This window comes from Rhinatrema bivittatum, chromosome 5, assembly GCF_901001135.1.
Source record: "Rhinatrema bivittatum chromosome 5, aRhiBiv1.1, whole genome shotgun sequence".
Lineage (NCBI taxonomy): Eukaryota > Metazoa > Chordata > Amphibia > Gymnophiona > Rhinatrematidae > Rhinatrema > Rhinatrema bivittatum.
Window position 1 is genome coordinate 361,384,500 of NC_042619.1, and position 16,122 is coordinate 361,400,621.

Sequence of the window (16,122 nt, forward strand, 5' to 3'; positions counted from 1 at the left end):
GCCATCACCTCTTTTGGTGCATCCACAAATTGCAACACTTCAAGAGTCTTGTATCCTCTTCAGTAGGCAATTCCAAAAGGAATTGTATCTGCCATTTCCTTTATGAAATTTGCAAAATACAAATCCTCAGGAGCAGACTTTCTCCTCCCTTCTGGTGGAGAAGGCTCTGACTGTAAATCATCTGTATCAGTGTCAGTGTCTACATCCTCCCAAGGACTGTATTGAGGTTGATAAAGTGCCTCAGAAGGATCTGGTTTATGTTTTTGAAGGTGATGTTTTGTTTTAGAAGCAGACTTCGATGGTTGAGATGGAATCTGCTTTGGTATCAGAGGAGGCAGTAAAGGCATCAATGGGGAATCAATTGCCAGCGTCGCCTGATGGACCGAGTCGCGATGGTATCGATGGGTCCAGAAAATGTCGGTGCCTGGAAGTGTTGAAGGCCCGATGGCCCTGGGACGGAATCCGAGTCTCTGCCGTCTTCCTCCGATGAGCCTGGGATTGGAATCGAAGAAATCATCTGTGGATGTTTTGGCATCGATGGCCGCATCGGGGGAGCTGTCGGCTTCATCAGTGTTGGTGTAGGAAAAACTCCGATTAATGCGTCGATTTTATTCAGTAGGGGTTGAAAAATCGATGGTTCTGGTGTCGGTATCAATGCTAGCATGGAAGAAGACTGGAATTTTTGGAACGCCTTGACGATCGCTTGCTGGACCATGGAAGCCACTACTTCCCTAGAGACTGGGACTGGGTCCAGTGTCACAGGAGAAGGTAAGACTGGCGCTACTGGCTCTTCCACGACTGAGCGTGGTGGCACAGTCTCTAACCCTAATCTTGGTCGAGAGCGCCTCGGTATCTCGGATAGAGGGACGTGGTGGTTCTAGTACCCGGACACACCAGCATCGGCTTGATGCCCTTCGGTGCCGATGTGGATGTTGTTCCCTCCGATGGATTGGAGACAGAACGGTGTCGATGGCTTTTTTCATGATGCTCTCTAGTAGATGTCGATGAAGACGCTATGGAAGATCCAGATGGGGTTGGTGACGGTCAGCGGCCCTTTTCTTACCTTGATGTTTTTCAACAGATTTCTTCGGGGACGATGTCAAAGATGACGATGGAGTGAGTTTTTTAAACAGCTCCACCATTTTATCCAACCAGGCACACCTGCCCTTCGGTGTCATCTGGGCGCAAGTTGTACAACCCCAGACATCATGGCCTGATCCCTGGCATAAAACGCAAATGTTGTGCGGGTCGGTTATCGACATAGTTCGGTTACAATTTGGGCATTTTTTTGAATCCAGAGGCCATGGTGAAAAATAGGCCGGGTAACGGTCGATGGCCTGTGGGAACCAAATGAAGGTGACAGGAATCGACCGAAAAAAAGGATTCAAAAAGTACTCACCGATTACTATGTCGAAGGGAGACCCGGGTTATACGTTTTTTTTTTTGACTGAAAAGTTATATTTTCTGTGAGGGAAAATCTCAGAGCTCCTATTACGCGAGGCTTACAGCACCGTGGAAAAAGAGACTGAAGGGAGACCCCTGTGGCTGAGAATATCATGGCATGCTGAGCATGCTCATTGGCCTCACTGTGCCAGTCAAGTTTTTAGAAACTTTGACAAAGTTTTCCATATCAGGGCTCCGTCTGATGATGTCACCCATATGTGAGGACTATCATCCTGTTTGTCCTGGGAGAAAAATATTTTTAAAAGTATTTTAATAATTTTATTAAATTATTCTTGTGATTTTTATCTATTTACTTACCTTAGTGATATATTAAACAACCAGAAGTCCATTATACAGGCCGCTGTTATAAGCAAAAAGTGTGAAAAGTGGTGTAAGAAATAGTATAAAAAGACAGGGGTAAAAAACCTCAGCTAGTGCACCCTATTGAATGTCACAAAGAATTTCCAACTGGTTGCCATCACTGGGAAAAAAAACCTTTATTATCCTCCTTTTCTAAATTTGACCACCAATGTTATTTTCACCTTTAAAGTCCAACAAACTTCCTTTTATTTTCAATCTGGACTTAAATATAGTTCATTTTAATCTGTTTGTCAGAAGTCTACACAAGTCCTTACATAAAGATAAGTACAGTTGAAAAAGATGATGGCAAAAGCTATAAATGGTAGTTAGGTGCATAGGGAAAGGAACAGTCAGCTGAAAAATGGTGATATTGCTCTTGGAATACTGTTTTCACTGTTGTAGACTACATCTTCATTGTAAAGCGTATCAGGACAGATGTAAAGATCTAAACATTAACACTAGAGCAGTAGCTCCCAAACCTTTCCTGGGAGACCCACAGCTAATCAATTTTCAAAATATCTATCCTGAATATGCATGAGATAGGTTTACATACATTGCCTCAATTGCATGCACATTTACCTCATGCATATTCAGAGTGAATATCCTGAAAATCTGACTGGGTGGGAGCTCCCATGGACAGAATTGGGAACCACTAGCCTAGAGGAAAGGTGGGATAGGGGAGATTTGATAGAGATATTTAAAAAGCTCCAAGGTTTCCATGCAAAGAGGTGAGCCTCTTTCAAAGCAAAGGAGGCTCTAGTGTTAGGTGTAATGGGATGAGGGTAAAAACAGATAAGAGGAGTAATCTAAGAAATACTTCTTTAGAGACAGGGTAGTAAACACATGGAACAGCCTCTCTCTGAAAGTAGTGTAGAGAAGACCTGTATGGAATAAACACAGAGGATCAATGAGGTATTAGGGATTGTAAAGTTAATAGATGGTGTACATGGGCCAATGTGATAGGCCATAATGGTCTTTTTCTGCTGTTATGTTGCTATATATGTTTTTAGCTTTACTTGATCAGGTCTGATATAGTCACTTACATGTTAAGTCTGGAGTGCTAGGAAGTTAGTGCAGTAGCTGGTAGGTGCAGTCAAGGCACTCTGTAATGTATACTTTTAAACTTTAACATTAAATTGTACAAGAACCAGTCACCGTAAATATCTTTATTAAATGTACAAATATAAACATCATATAAAAATAGCATCCACATTTCTGAACAGTTCATAGCAAGAAAAGAATATTGTAAAATTTTTTTTTTAAATCCAACACTAGATTATGTAATGGCTTGAAGGCTTAGTTTTTTTTCCTCATCCTCTAAGCTTGAAAAATTATGACTACACAAACATTTTTTAAACAAAATTGTTTTTCCCTACTGGGAAAAACATTTTTGTTTAAATGCTGGAGTACTAGATTTCAAAACTATTCTTTCTTCGCCTTGCCAATACAGATAGACTTATGTAAATGTAGTAGATGAATAAAAAATACTTATTCACATTCCAAACTGGTGAAAGTTTTAGATTAGAAATGTTACAACATGAGATGTATGCAATAAACCTGATTTGGACCATATAACATGCCAAACTTAGCTCTCACAAATTGCAAAACAGATCTGTTTAACAAAATAATACAACCAAATTAAAACCCACTAAATACAAAAAAAACCACCTTATGAGTAGTCAGTCTACATCCACACAAGTTGTAGCTTGGTATGCTGACATAAAATCTATTTTACAGTGCCGTTTTTGATTTGTGTTTTTTGCCACTTGTTATAAAATCAGAATGGAACTCTGTAACCCATGTGCTATTTAGATTCCTTTGCAGCCTCCTAGTAGCAGCAGGGATAGATGGCTAGGATTAATTTAACAGCATTTAGCCAGACAACCAAAGGTAAGGAAATTTTTTTTTTAATTCAGTTTTACAGTAGCAATATTGTCACTGGTTATTAAAAAAATAAGGGGGGATAGGAAATTACCCTTTTGTTTTAACAATCTATGGAACAGTTTAGTGGACAGGCACATCTTTACAGAGGTACAATATTAGGTGAAGTTCTCAAGGACCTGAAGATGTCAGGTCCTTGAGAACTACACCCCAGTTGGACTTTTTAGGTTGTGTACTGTAGACCTGACCATAATTTTATTATATACAAATATCTTCATTATGGCTAGCCCACAAATCAAACCTGGCTGAAGCTTTCAAAAACTGGAGGTTACCATCTATAGCATGATTGCTTGACAACTGGCATTCAGCTAATGGTTTCTGATATTTTAATGCTAAGTACAGATTAAGAAAAAAGTCACAATCAGTGATGGATGTACCCCATGGCTGCCCTTGGCACGAAAAGCCAGCTTTTGGCAGGAGGATTCCTCTCCAAAGTTGCAAGCAGCCTGAGGTGCGCTTCTACAGTAATGCACCTGTGCTGCTGGAGTTTGCCTGTCTTGGTGCCATGCCAGTAAAACTAGAGTGGCCACCTCCCCTAGCACAGTGATCCAGAAGCAATTGTCTACTCTTCTTATTGGGAAGTCTACCTGCTTTACACAGCAGAGCCTTCTTTAAGTACTACTGTGAAATATTAACATTTGATACTCAGGAAAATAATAACTTTGAATAACGAGTTTTTGTCTTAGTACTAAAGCAAGAAATCAAGAAAAAGCTAATTCAGTTGATAATCAGGCTTTCTTGGGGAATTTTTTTTTTATTTCTAAAGAGATTAATGTTAACAGTTTTTGAAAACATCTTCCTCTGTAGGGCTCCTGTTTATGAATCTGATTAAAATTCCCATACAAGCATTATGTTTCAATGAATTCTAAATGGCTGATGTTGATTCAAGTTTTGTTTTTTTAAAGTAAGACATGAGCATAATTAGAAGGTGTACTACATCTTTTCTAGATCGCTGTCACAAACAAAAAATGAAGACATGAACAAGACCATTAAAGGATACAACACAGCCAAACAAAGCAGCTTACAATTTTGAACAATCTATTTACTTTAAAATGGCACTTAAAATAGCTGTTTTCCAAAATACTGCAATTGGAGCCAGCTTCCTGGGCTGGAATTTTGACTTGGTTCTTCTGCTCCCTTGCTCGGCTGGAGATATTGCAATTTGTGCTTACAGCCTCTGAGGAGTAGGGTATCAATCATCATGCAATGATGACATCTAGTAGCCATATTTAAGGCCCATGATTGCAGGGGTCTGGATGGCACTCTGGTGCATGGCCCCAGCTAGGGGCTGTAGCTGCAAGAACTGACTTAAAAGTAAGTTGAAAGGGAATATAAGAGAGAGAAATTGTAAATGAATGCTCATAGCACCAGATTCTAGGCCTAGTTCTAATAAAGATAGAGGCTGAAATGCATAGAAGGAAACAGTCACATCAAGAAACTTCACAAAACAAAAATACTGTAATGTTTTGTTAAAGGTCAATGTGTCATGGGTTAACAGGTCAATGGGCCTAACCCTGCTGTTAATCACAGCCACGGCCAGCCCCAATTTCAACCATGTGTCACCTTCCTCTTTCTTACCAGAAGTTGTACATTATTATTGGGTAGAGCACAACTGCTCAACAATTTTTAATAAACTGATTCAATATGCAATGAGTGTTGTCTACTTTAATTGAAGCCCTCATTTGTTTTTCTAATAGTTTGTATATGTTTAAATGGAATATTTCCTTAAATATTCAAAGGGCAATTTTCAGAAATGATTTGCCCTAGTGATCTGCTTGAACAATGTGTGGGGGAATCAACAGTTTACTTTCTTGCTTCAGTAAAAGTGTGACAGGCTGAGGGTAGGAACACAGACCTAGACTAAATTTTCCAGTCTACTGTACATGCTTTGTTTTGCAGAAAAAAGGCAGGTGCAAAGCTCGGTGGGTGCTTTTTCCCCAGGGAAAGTCTTCTCAAACTTTCCCTTTGAGAACAAGAACAAAGCCCACAGGTAAAAGTATCACAGCCTTTGCATTTATGCAGGTAGTTTTTAAAACTGCCCCACCAATCCCAACAATCTAGAGCATGGATGGCAAACTCCAGTCTTCAAGTGCCACAAACAGGCCAGGTTTTCAGGATTTCCACAATGAATATTTATGAGATAGATTTGCATACAATGGAAGCATGCATGCAAGTCTTTCTCATGCAAATTTGTTGTAGATATCCTGAAAACCTGGCCTGTTTGTGGCTCTCGAGGACTGGAATTAACCATCCCTGGTCTAGACAGATCTTTCATCTATAAGAAGACAATCCTGAATTACCATTAACAGGTCTGAGTTTTAGGCTCTCTCACTTATATTTATTTGTATACAGTGGCACTTGTTTATGGCAAATGTATGTATTTTGACAATTCATGTGTAGCCCCTTCAAGAGTTCAACTATGCCATCCCTAGCCCTTAACTAGAAATGATCATTTCTCAAAGATAGTGCTGCTGTCAGAACTTCCTGTTGAAGGGCAGAGCTTTAGGAGAGCTCCATTTGCCAAGAAATATTCCAGTGATGGTCCTTATTTCTTTTCTGTCAACTTATTTTTTGTGAGGTTGGGCTATCTCGTAAAGCAGACATCTTCATAACAAGCAGCCAAAACAGTAGGTAACAAGTTTGTTTACTATTTCCTTATGAAACAAGTGGTAGTGTGTTATAGTCTTTTTAGATACTGTAAAGAGCTTTTAATAGTTTAGGTATGAACAAAATACCATGCTACAGATTCCCCCCCCCCCCCAAGGCTGATCTAGAATATATGGATTTAGATATCTGATATGGGAGCCTATACTTTAGAAATTTTTCTTTATGACTATATAACAATTAATGGGAAGAGAGAAGGCAAGTTTTCTATACAGAAAATAGTTCAAGCTTCCATTTCAACAGTGCATTAGACATAATCCCACTGAACTCTAAATGTCTGTCAACACTATTCTTTATGTTCTAGATGACAATACTATTTTTTACTTCTACTATTTAAACAGTTTGAGAAATTGTTAGAGCAGTGGTCCTGATGTTCTACCAGTTAGCCTGACTAACTGATAAAAATAAAACAGTAGTAAGTATTGTCTAATTGGCTTGAAGTCAATACATTTTCATTATATACAGTGCTAGCATGCATATTTCTATGAATCTTGGTTTGGATTTTACATCTTATAGATCATAGGTTCTACATTTCTAAATGATTTTTCTCTGTCTTGATCCCCAAAATATTGCACCCGTCATTTATTTATATTTGTCTTAAGGACATACACCAGAATCACAAGTTTTATAATCTCTACACAACAGCAATAACCCCCAGCAAGTAGAGAAACCATTTCCAAGTAGTTTGTGCATGTTAGCTCGAAAGCATTTGGCATGGAGATTTCTCTCATGGGCACAAATGTTGCCTAAATTTTTTAGACGTTCAACACTACCAGCACAATTTATACTGTCAAAAACTGCACAAAATCCAAGTAAAATGCACTAATTTCAAATTTCAGCAAATCTTTTATCCTCAAGAATTTTGATTTTCACAGCATCTTATTTCACTTATTATTAGTGCCAAAGCTTTCCCAGTCTGGTTCATAACTTTTTTTCATGGACTATGATGCTATTGGGTACTATTTTAGTACCACCTGAAATGTGCTTCCTAACAGCAAAACTACTGAAAGGCAAAGGAAAAAACATAGATGGGATCCAGTTTTAGATTTCTCTGTAGATCCACAAGGAATTATTTACCAGCCAAATAAGAGATGCTAAAGCAAGATTAGAAAAAAGCACCTAGAGATTGCAAATGATTAAATGATTCAAATGGAAATGTCTTTCTGAATTTGGAAATAACCTTTCAGTCTCCAATTTAAGCATGAGCAACCTTTTTATCCTAAAGCACTTGATTTAAGTTATGATGAACCAAGCAGAGGGGTATACATTAAAAATGTATACAAAACAGGGGTAAATATATTACATTTATTAAACATTAAAAAGCCCAAAATAACTCATACTAAATAAAGCCCAACACAGCCATGTTTTGATAATGCCTGTGTCACGGGCTGGACATTTGATTAAATATAATAATAAAAAACAGATTAACAAATCATAGTTTAACAACATATTGAAATAAAAGTACAAGCAGACCAACAGAACATTGATAAAAAAAAAATCTTATGGTACCTGTATTAAAAAATTAGAAGTCACATCTCTGAAACATGTAACCCTTTGTCAAAAAACCAATACCACACCATGCCAAGGAGAATTTAATATGTATAAATCACACCAATATTAATGTAGAATTTGATTAAAGGAGGTATCAACAAGTCAATGAACATGTATGGCCAAATGATCACCGCCATGTTCTATTATTTGACGTCTTGTACCATTTTTTTTTTAAATAATATATGTAACACTGAATCGATCCCAAAAATCAAACCAAGGCCTGTACCTAAATGCATAAATATGAAAGAATTTAATTCTTTGAATTCAGAAAAAAAGGTAAGGGGAAGAGAAGAAAGAACAATTTCCACTCATCTTTCTATTGTTTAAAAACAAAAATAATTTGAAAACCTAAAACTTGTAATAGGCAAACCTGCTTCACTGCTGCCTCCTTACAGAATGCTTTCTCTCCTTTGCCATACCATATTTTCTCCAACAGTTCCTGCCACATTAGAAGATTAATAAGAGAAAAGGAAACTCATCTCTGCAGAAGATAAATGTGCTTTGAGCCCCTTCCCCTTCTTTTCTCTTCTCCCCCTTACACTTTCCCTTTCACCTTCCTTAATGAGGCTACAATGGAGCAATTTCATTTTCCCCTTTTCTCATTGACTTTACAAACACTCTTGGCTCGGACAGGTAAAGTAGAACAGTCGAAGTTTCCTTTTTTGCTTGTGGCTGAAAGCACATGTAACCATTTCCTATGCATGCCCTCTCACTTCCCAGATCAAACAGAAGAGTTTAAAGATGGCGAGGTTGCCCGCAGGTGGTTTTACAAACATACTTTGTGCTTTTTATCTGGCGAGTTTTTTTCTGAAGGGTTTCACAAAGATTTTGAAGTAATCTGAACATTTTCACAATTCATTCCTTTGGGGTATTTTATCCTTTTTTGGAAATGGTTTGCGCTCAAGTTTGAGAGAGAATCGGGCTCCATAGTGGTTTTAAAATGAGTATATGTATTATGGATGTAAATGTAAAACCTGGATGCAGGATTCTGCTATTTTTTTTCATTTACACAGACTTCCCCCATAAGCTGGAGAGATGAATTTCCTTTTCTCTTATTAATTTTTCAATGTTGCAGGAACGGTTTGGAGAAAAAAAAAAAAGAGAGAGTATGGTGTAGAAGAGTTTGCTGTGGGCAGGCAGCAGTAAGGCAGGTTTGCCTATTACAAACGTTTTAGGTTTTAAGGAAAATATTTCTAAACAATAGAAAGATGAGGAAATTGTTATTTTCTTCCTTCGCCCTCTTTTCTGCTCTCTTCCTTCTTTCGCCTTTCCTCCCTGCCTTTCTCCCCTCTCTCATCCCTCGGCTCTTCTTCGTTTCTCCCTCTTCTTTCCACCTTTCCCTTCCCCTTGCTTTTCCCTTCGATGGCTCTGATCAGATACCTGGATGACAATTTTGAAATTGCTGCAGCGAACAACTCATTATCTGAGTAAATAGGCTTTGTTCACAAATAAGATACTTCTAAACAGTTTTGGTTGCTGGTAATTTTTTTTTTTATTAGTTTATCTTTCATCTTTTAGTTATGATATATCTACACACTTTTTAATGCATTCTAATTTTTCAATACAAGTACCAGGGTTGGTTATTATTATTATTTTTTAATCATTGTTGTTCTGCTGCTCTCTTTCTATAAAGGTATGTCATCTTGTATTTATTCAATCACAAACAAATAAGCCCAATATGTATAGCAAAACATCCCGGCTGGTACCCTTTGAAAATGCCAGGATGTTAAAAAATGCCTGTGGGACCAAATATTTAATAATTATGAAGCAACAATGGAATTAGAATTTCTGAGTCCTAACAAATGTCTTGAAGCCCCTGAAGCAGCTCCAGAGAAACATGGTATCGTGTCGGGCGTAGCAGGATTGCATATATTAGAAGGGGAAGTAAATATTTGTATATACTTTGGTGAAAGTAATTTCATATTTAAAAAAATTGGACAGATGATTAAACAAGACCCTATTGGTCTCTTTTTGAACATCACTATCTTCTAAACCTAAAGGGCGGTATGATGGCCCCAGTGATAAGTCATCTTGTATTTATTAACATACTGAAATACAAGTAGAGACCAACAAATAATAAACTATGATGATGATGCATTAATCTGATTTTTATTATATTTTATAGACTGAATGTACAGCCCAATATAGGCATCATCTGAAATATGGCCATGTCAGGCTTTATTTAGTAGGAGTTATTTTGGACTTTTTAATATTTAAGTAATAAATGTTATTTATATACTTATGTGCCCCCGCTATATATAGCTCTGCTTGATTCTTAGTTCATCTGTGGTTGTTATTCCCTCTCTTCATGTTCAAATTATGATTAGGAACCTTTATTTTCAGTTTTTAATCCCCTCCCCCCATGAATTTATCAGTGTTTATTACAACAAGAACAACATTTCTATTTACCTGGAAAATGAGGCAGTCATTTTTTACCCAGTGATTTCTCCTATTTTTGTTCCTATTGTTATAAACACTGATAAAATAAAATAAAAACTGAAAACAAAGATCCTTAGGTTATGATGAAACAATCGTTTTCAGCTGTTAAATGCATACTGAACAAAACTGGTATTTGGCCTATTTTAAGCACTTAGTGATGTCTAAAATGAAGTTCTCACCTTCCAATAGCTTCTGCTTTCATGAACAAGGAATTAAACACTTTAAACAAACCGGGCTTTAGTTAAAAACTTCTAATATTAAGTTAATACAACCTAAAAGCACTTAGGGGGCCTATCTACTAAAAGGTTTTATCCCAAGTTCTCTCTATGGGAAAAATACGTAGTACAGTGGCCCCTTAGTTTTGTATTGAGTTCTCTCTCATTGTTACTACTCAAGATTAAACTCCATGGGAGAAACTGCTCAGCACAAATTTACAACCAAGGCCTTGTCTGTCATGATTCCACACGCAGCTACCACAGAAACAGCATGCTTCCCATTGTTCATGTTTCAGCTTCTGAGATTAGCACCCTTCTAACTCTGATGCTTTTCTTGGCCATAGGAGAATTAATACAATTTTATCACATTTGATGTAATAAGCACGTATGTACAACTATACTGCAGAATTTAATCCTGAGCTACAGTAGAAAAACAGAGGGCCTTGGCTTTCACCATGCTGATTTCACTTAGAGATTCTCTCTATAAGAGACGTGCATGATGGCTTGACCAAGTCTTTAGGCAATGCAGATTTTATATATTTAAAATAAATCCAGTATCTCATTCACAAAAAAAAAAACACACCACCCCTTTCACACTGCTGTAAAGTCTGGGTGTCCACACACAATATTGCTAACATAGCAATTCCCAATCCAGCATCACAGCTGGGGCTGCTTTCATAAACTGATAATAAAAATCAGCTTTGTTAAAATGATGTACTTCACAGAAACAAAATTCCTTTCAAAGAGGGGATGCTGCCAGGTTATAGACACTAAAAGAGGAATTTCAATACCCATGGGTCCTGTAATGAATTTTTAATGTTGTTCTAAATAGATGAGGAGCAGCAAATTAGTCTCTAATTGAAGTGAAATTTAAAATTAAATGGTCCTCCTGAGCCAAAGGGGTTGAATCCTTGCCACTGATTCCAGCTTCTATGGAAATGGTGGCCTCCACCACCTTGCTGGTTCTCTGGGTCCAATGGATCTTCTCCTGCATCAAAGCGTCGCCTCATTTCTAAGAAAACACAAGATGGTTATGAAGAGAACTCTAATTCCTATTTATTTATATTCAGTCAGTCAGTTATAGCAGGATGCTACTCCTTCACCCCTATCAAAACAAAAAAAACAAACATTACACACAATCCTAAACTCAGAAAAGATGCCCAGAAGAGATCAAGTTTAGCCAAAAAGGCTGACCTTACATTTGAGACACAAATATATATCTAAAGACTGAGACAGAAGGTAGGTTCTATTACAAATAACTACTCTTCATGAAGTCTTAAATAATGCATTTTAAATTAGCTCAGCTGATAATTTTAAATAATTTTTCCTAACACTATATGAATTTAGAATCTAGTCAAACTGATCAGTCTTGAACAAGTATATGTGAATCGGTTATTTACACTTTCGGATAATAGAAGGACTAGGGGGGCATTCCATGAAGTTAGCAAGTAGCACATTTAAGACTAATTGGAGAAAATTATTTTCACTCAACGCACAATTAAGCTCTGGAATTTGTTGCCAGAGGATATGGTTAGTGCAGTTATTGTAGCTGGGTTTAAAAAAGGTTTTGATAAGTTCTTGGAGGAGAAGTCCATTAACTGCTATTAATCAAGTTTATTTAGAGAATAGCCACTGCTATTGATTGCATCAGTAGCATGGGATCTTCTTGGTGTTTGGGTAATTGCCAGGTTCTTATGGCCTGGTTTGGCCTCTGTTGGAAAAAGGATGCTGGGCTTGATGGACCCTTGGTCTGAACCAACATGGCAATTTCTTATGTTTAGATGGTTTGGTTTCTCCTGGACTATACACTGCCTCTGCATGAGGGGGTGGTGAAGTGGCTCAATTTGAGAGATTGTTCATTATTATTTTATTTGTGTCAGATAAAAATTAAAGCTGGATTTGACTTTACACTGGGAAAAAGTGCAAGACTGAAAAGACATTACACCAAATTCAATCCAATTAGCCTTTATTGATATTTATTCAAGAAAGAAAACTGAAAAGTTAGATATTTTAATAGCATTCTGCCTTCTAATTAATTCAGTTAAAAGTACAACAAAAATATTCATAAAAGTATTATTGGGCATAACTATGGTGTATGCTGAACTAATAATACTACAGTTTGTCAATAATGATACAATGAACAATCTGAATGCCTCAGTATGAGCCACTTCATAATGGTTGTTGAATCTCATACCATTTTATGTTTTAACAGAAATAGCAGCTGGATAATTGTCTATTTGAAGGATAAATATTTCTTCTTCATCTGCATAATGAATGAGGAGGGAACAATGGAGTATGACCAAGAAACTAGGATAGGCATAGTATGTCCTGCTTGATTAGCCAAGAAAAAGGAAAAGGAAAGGTAAAGCTTAGCGGTTTATATGGACATCTCAAAAGACTGAAAACATTTAAGTATCCAGTAAGATTGCAGTGTGATATTATGCTAAATATTTTCTCCAACAGTACTTCATAGCACTGGTGAAATGTCCAGCACCATAAGTATGATGCAAGCAATCACATATAGCACTATTCTTCCAAACAGGATCCCATGCATAACGCCATTGCTGGGATAGAAGATCAGACTACTTTGCTGCTAATGTTTGTTATTTCTCTGAGAATGGTAGCGTTACTTACCTGTAACAGCGGTTTCCAGAGGACAAGCAGGATGTCAGTCCTCATACATGGATGTCATCAGATGGAGCCAGACACAGAACTCTGACAAAGCTTTTAGAAACTTTGTGCATGCTTCACTGCACTGGGCATGTGCAGTCTTTGCTATTCCTTTGTGTCCCATGCAAGCCCCTCAGTCCAAAATAAAGCTAAGACTTGCAGAAAACCGTTCCAAGTGAAGGTAGAAGGGCTCTGTGAGGAGTGATATCCTGCTGTCCACAGAAAACCATTGTTAAACAAGTGACTCTACTTTCTTAGAGGACAAGCAGGCAGCCTGGATTTAAGATTCTGGTGCTCAGGCAGAGTACCACAGTGGCACCCCTTTAAAATCTGTGCCGGCACACTGCTCTAAAGCAAGTGGCAGTAAGTTTCTCTTTGCTCTGGATATTTGCTGCATTCAAAATTTGGCTCTGTATCCAATATGTTGCCTATGCCTAATCTGGGCCTGCAAACAGGATGGGAAATCCCAAGCTATAGGCTGCCATGAACAAAAACGGGAAAAACCAAGCTTCAAGACAATGCCATTAGGAAAGACTGTTTTGGGGGATGACAAATATCCTATTGCTTCTATCTTTTTCATGGCAATCTGGAATCAAACAATAGGTTATAGAAGAGATGGTGTTGGGTCCTATACCTCAAAGAGACTCCGTAGAATAGACTGGCCAAAACTGCTGGCATGTCAGGAGCCCCAGTCAAAATATCAGTTGTGATGGAGAAGGTACAGAGAAGGGCAACCAAACATCAGTTGTGATGGAGAAGGTACAGAGAAGGGCAACCAAAATGATAAAGGGGATGGATGTAGAGAGAATTTCATGTGGCAGCTCTGTACATCTCCTACATGGGGAGGATTTCAGGAGGGCTACAGACTGCCATGGTTCTCACAATGTGAGCTCTGATATACCACACCAGATTAGGCCTACCTGGAAACAACAAAAAGAGACAGTCTGCTAGCCAAATAGAACTAGAGCTATAGCAATTCCAGACTTATTGATGTAAAAAAGCAACAAAAGGGTAGGTGGACTATCTGAGGGCTTCAGTCTGCTCCAGATAGGTGGTTATAGTTCCCCTGCAACCTAAACTATAACATCTGTTCAATTATGTGGACTTCAACACAGACCTAGGCAGAAGTAGGATGCATGCCTAGTGCTACTGTATTGTGAAAAGCTCTCTCTAAGGTGGCTGTTACTAGGGCCTGGAGCTCAATGACTCCACATCACCACCAAAAATGACCTCCCAGGTCAGGTATTTCAGCTCACAAGAGTTCAAAGGAAAGGAACTTACATGAATTGGGTGAGTACTATGTTGAGATCCCATGACACAGCAGGTGATCTTCAACTAAAGCAAACCCCCACATAAAACAGACAATCAAAGGCTGTACAGAGATGGATTTAGCTTCTAAATGACAAAGATAAGCACCAATTGCACTGGGATGAACCTAGAGTTGATTCTTAAACCTAATTCTTAAACGTAACTCCATCCCATCGGACCTGCAACAGGAACCCTGCCTACCAACGTTTAGGAAAAAGCTCAAAACATGGCTTTTCAAAAAAGCCTTTCCAGACCCCAACTGATCCTTACCTCACCGGCTATATACTATCAGACTTCACCAACACACTGTTAACAACTTCCATCACTACATTAATTCTACTACATTGTAAATAATTGCTCTCTCGGTTACTCAAGTAATGTATTTGTACAACAAGAGAAATGATCTACAGTCTGACAACCACATAGCAAAAGGTCCTCCATTCCAAACTACAAGATTTCTTATAACATCCTTTTTGGAGCCAAATTACTAAACACATTGCCAGGCACATTCAGGGTTGCATGGGTACACTTTCAACATACAGGCAAAAATAGCCAGATATCCTATGTTGGGGTGGCATGGCAGCACCCGATCCTGAGAGATGAGCATTGGGGATTTCCCTAATCTGAATGAATCCCTGATAGAAGTATCCCAAAGGAAGAACTAAACCTGCCTTGGCCAATAAGGGAGCTACGAGGATCATAGTTCCCCAGTGTCTACTGAATTTCTGTAAGGTGTTGAGACCAGAGGAATTGGAGGATACACAGAAGGCCTCTGACCGCACTTCAGGGTGAGGATATCTATGGTTAGCAGCTGTGCGCTCATCTCTTGTAACATAAGTTCAAGAAACTCTCTGTTCACATGAATTGCTAACAGACGCAGAACATAGCTTTTTGAATGTCTGTCTGAACAAGGACAAATTGGATAGCTAATTGTATCTTGAAAGCCTTCAGAGCATACTTTACTGCCCTTAATTCAAGGAAGTTTATCTGACAAAATTCCTCCTGAGCAGAGCAGTGACCCTGTGTGCAAAGCCCTCTGTGTAACCTCCCTCCCCTAGCCCAGGTGTGATGCATTTGTGATTAGAACAATTTGTATCAGGGTAATTTGGAATAAATCAGTCACCAGGATGCTATCCTGGAGATGCTGAATGGCTGGAATCCATTGAGATTTTATGGTCTTTGAATATGGAGGAGATGTGCCATAGGAAGAACGCATATAGTCAAAACCATAAGGACCAACAACCTTGACATGTCCCATGTTGATGTCTGCTGACTTGTTAATCTCTCTGCAAGGATATCAATGTATTAATCTTTTCTTGCAGGAGATGAGCTTTGGCCCTACATGCATCTAGCAATGTTCCTATAAGTCTAATTAAGGTGAAGAGCTCAGGTGGGATTTGGGGTAATTAATCAACTCTAGCAATTTCAATGCCCAGATTTATTTAAAATTATTTCTAGCCTGCTCATAGCAAAAATATTGTGTTGAGCAGATTACTATATAAACAGTCAAATTAAAAAAACCAAAATCAAC

At 38.2% G+C, this 16,122-nt stretch overlaps 1 protein-coding gene across 1 annotated transcript in view; it reads right to left on the reverse strand.

Moving 5' to 3' along the window:
- Nucleotides 1–2,954: 2,954 nt before the first annotated feature.
- Nucleotides 2,955–16,122, reverse strand: part of DNAJC3 (DnaJ heat shock protein family (Hsp40) member C3) — a 401,955-nt gene continuing 388,787 nt past the window's right edge. The window contains 1 exon segment of the mRNA XM_029604719.1: nucleotides 2,955–11,625. Coding sequence (XP_029460579.1) covers nucleotides 11,468–11,625 — 158 coding nt within the window. The 3' untranslated portion in view covers nucleotides 2,955–11,467.